At 55.5% G+C, this 3,397-nt stretch overlaps 1 protein-coding gene across 1 annotated transcript in view; it reads left to right on the forward strand.

Moving 5' to 3' along the window:
- Positions 1–2,702: 2,702 nt before the first annotated feature.
- F751_2538 (hypothetical protein) overlaps positions 2,703–3,397 on the forward strand; it is a gene marked incomplete at both ends in the record, with an annotated part of 4,494 nt that continues 3,799 nt past the window's right edge. The window contains 2 exons of the mRNA XM_011400290.1: positions 2,703–2,886; positions 2,992–3,093. Of these exons, the coding sequence (XP_011398592.1) occupies positions 2,703–2,886; positions 2,992–3,093 (286 nt within the window). The remainder of the gene's footprint in view (positions 2,887–2,991; positions 3,094–3,397) is intronic.

A 3,397-nucleotide genomic window follows, 5' to 3' on the forward strand; every position in this document is an offset into this window, starting at 1 on the left:
CCCCCCCTCCCTCTCCCCCCCCCTCTCCCCCGCCCTCTCCTCCCCCTCCGCTCACCTCCCCCCTTACCCCCCCCCCCCTCTCCTCCTCCTTCCCCCCCTCACCTCCCCCCATGCCTCCTCCCCTACCGCCCCCCACGTTACCTGGCCCAGTCCTCCAGGCCAATACAGCCTACGCATATCATATAACATTTACAGTGACCACAAGCACTTATAAACTTGTGAAAGTCAATGTCTTGAGGAACTCTCGTATATTTTATTCATGGACTCTTGATCCTTCAAACGAGTATACAACGACACCGCAAACCACCTATAATAAAGGTGACTCCATCTGCTTTACATGCGTAGTCATTGACAGCAGTGGTATCCAATCCCTCGTTTCGAATGAGTCATGCACCGTATTCAGTTAATCTCCTGACCTGTGAGGCTTCATGTGCCTGAAAGGGTTCACGGTTAACCTTGCGATGGATTGGCTTCCTGGAACTAGAAAGGGATGTCGACAAGCTGGAATCCCCCCCCCGTGTGCCTTGTTGCCGTTGACCTTGCTCCTTTGGGTGTGCCCTGCCCTCCCCCGCCTACATTCTCACGCCTTTGCAGCTTCTAATGGAATCATACGCAATGTGGCCGCACGATGTAACCAGGTGTGTGCTTGACACGATTTAGGATGCCACACTGGTCTTTCAGGGTTTGCCGCAACAGGTAGTATGTGGGAGTTCCTCTGAGCCGACTTCCCCCCCCCCCTGTACATTTGTTCGGTGTCTGGAGGGTCTTACCCAATCAGAAGGGCTCCTTCGCATGCAGAATATCGGCTGCATGCGCTGCATGTTCAGAGAGAATGCCAGCAAGCTTTGGGTGGCCAAGCTTTGGGTGGCCAGCACTTCAGCTGCCATACATATATGTATGGGCATCGTTACACGTTTCTAGAGAGTCGATGCGATGGCCTTTCGGTTGGATCACACGATGATATTTCTGCAGCATCACCTGTCCATTTCAACTTTCGTGAGGTGTGGGAGGGATTTGCGACTGAGGCTGTAACTGAAGCGCGGGTAGGCCGAGATGACGTACGAGGCTCTCTGCCCTGGATGTTCTCTCAGAACCGGAATGCGGCCTTGACCTGGTCAGGCAATAAGCAACCTATTGAAATGGCGAGGGTAAGGTGTTGCAGCAGGGCACTGGAGGCATGGATTCACTCCCAGCCAGGGCAGAAGCCCGCGGCCCCTGGGTCTGCTGTGCATGAGACACAGCGTCCCTTTGCACGACGCTCGTGGCACTGGATGGGGATGATGCCGACATGCTGTGGCTCCATCTTCCGGGGAAGGAATGGCCTCAGGCGGTCCCGGGACCTTCTCAACTCCGGGGATGCGACCTGAGATCCTGAAGGTGTCTTCCCCAGCTCGTTGTGGAAATGTTGTGGGGGTTCCCCTTGACCGGGCCCTTACCCCACTTTCCACCTGTTCCCGCTCTGCACCGAGTCCACGGCTCCTTGCGGCGCCTATGAAACCCGGCCATCACAGTGCATTCGGGGTTTCGTCTGTAACATTCCTACTTCAGGTCACATACAGCGGTCCACCGTTGTGGGGGCCAGCCCGCGCCCACAACAGGAATACCACGATACTCCCTTCTTCGGGTATGTCTCCTCTTGCCAGACCCCAAACTCATCCGGCCGTGCAGCGGGCCATCCTAGGCGAGGTACACCGATTAGGGTGTGGGAACGAGATGATAATTCCGATGTGTACCAATTTTTTCAGGGTGTGTCAGTGAAACATACAGCAGATTGCTACGTTCATTGGATCCACAGATTGGTCCGGAGGCCTCCAGTTGCCATCCGGTGCGCAGCTGGGTCACTCTTCCTACTGTACCTTCTCGGGGGAGGCAATATATGGAGTCCTGCCAGTAACTTGCTGCATTTGTCGTCAGGGTCTAAATACATATCATACCTATTCTCGAAGATAGACTCGCAACTCCTGAGCTGTGCAGAAACGTGTGAGGCACGGATGCTTGCACATTTCGGAGAAGCACAGAGGACCCTCAAACTCGCAACGATGGGAAAACAGACATCTAATCGTGCCATTGTGGCCGCTATTTACATACTGTGTGGTGTCTCCATCGCTTCGGTGAGAGAAATTTGGTTTCGCCGCGAGCAAGGGGGAGGAGCGCCTATATCAATCTTCCACCCTGAAGAGACCTGCCAAAGTCACCGGTCCTTTCCCAATCCATAGGAAGCCTGCAAATCTACATTCATTGCCCTTCCCAGCGCCATGTGAGTGGTAGTAGTCGGGTGAATGTTGGTCCGGAAAGGTGGCCGGGAGTGCGTCCGGCTTCTTCCGGGACGCTGCATCTTGGGGGCAGACCAAGGTATGCGAACAATTTTTGCCCGGACGAGTCGTGAATGAATTTAATTATGTTGGCGAGTACCCTTAGAACTTACTCCTGAGTAATCATGCAGCTTGGGAGCCAAGGTCGAGTTTCTGACTGAGGATAGTGCTACCGCGTACTGCAAGTAGGAGATCGAGCAGTACTGCATGAAAGTATATGCAAGCGACTTTGACTACCGGGCGACAATGTCACAAGAGATTGTATGTTGAATTGGCATCACATGACAGTCAGAATTACCACCAAGCCTCTCCCATCCAACCAACAGGCGGCAGGGCTTTAGCAAGGCGGGGAGTGTGCGAACATCTACCCTGAACATCCTGGGTCTGTCCATGGATGCTGTCCGCATGAGTACTGCAGAGCTAGTGACGCCCCGCTCTACCAAGGTCATTGTGGCGGTGGAGTGCCTCAAGCCTGGGCAGACAGCCTGCACGGCAGACAGCAGTGGCAACATTGGATCCGGCAACAGGGGCAAGCGCAACTTTGGCACCAACAATGTAGGAGACGACAACATTGGTGAGTGGGGAGGTTCGGATGCGGACATCTTATGTTGAACCGCCTGCGGCGGTGTGCAGGCAACACCGCCTCCCATACCTGATCATGCAGGGAACAGAAACACAGGCTCTTCCAACTGGGGAGATAATAACAAGGGGACCAGCAACCGCTGCTTTGATAAAGTGGGAGACCGCAAAGTGGTCAACGACTGCAAGCTGACAGAGTTTCGTGAGCGTGCCTTCAATGTCATCGTGCCATCCCCACCTCCAAAGAAGTCGTCGCCGCCACCGGCCCCTCTCAAGCGACCACCGCCTCCTCTCAAGCGGTTTCCCCCTCCTCCTGTGCCGCTCCCACCTCCCCTCAAGCGCTTCCCGCCTCCACCAGCACGGAAGTCCCCCCCTCCCCCGAGAGTATCCCCTCCTCCTTCTCCAAAGCAGTCCTTTCCACCTCCCAAGCGGTCCCCTCCCTCACCCAGGCAGTCACCTACATCACCCAAGCGCTCCCCTCCCCCACCCAGGCAGTTGCCTCCCCC

Source organism: Auxenochlorella protothecoides, assembly GCF_000733215.1.
Source record: "Auxenochlorella protothecoides strain 0710 unplaced genomic scaffold scaffold24, whole genome shotgun sequence".
Taxonomy (NCBI): Eukaryota; Viridiplantae; Chlorophyta; class Trebouxiophyceae; order Chlorellales; family Chlorellaceae; genus Auxenochlorella; species Auxenochlorella protothecoides.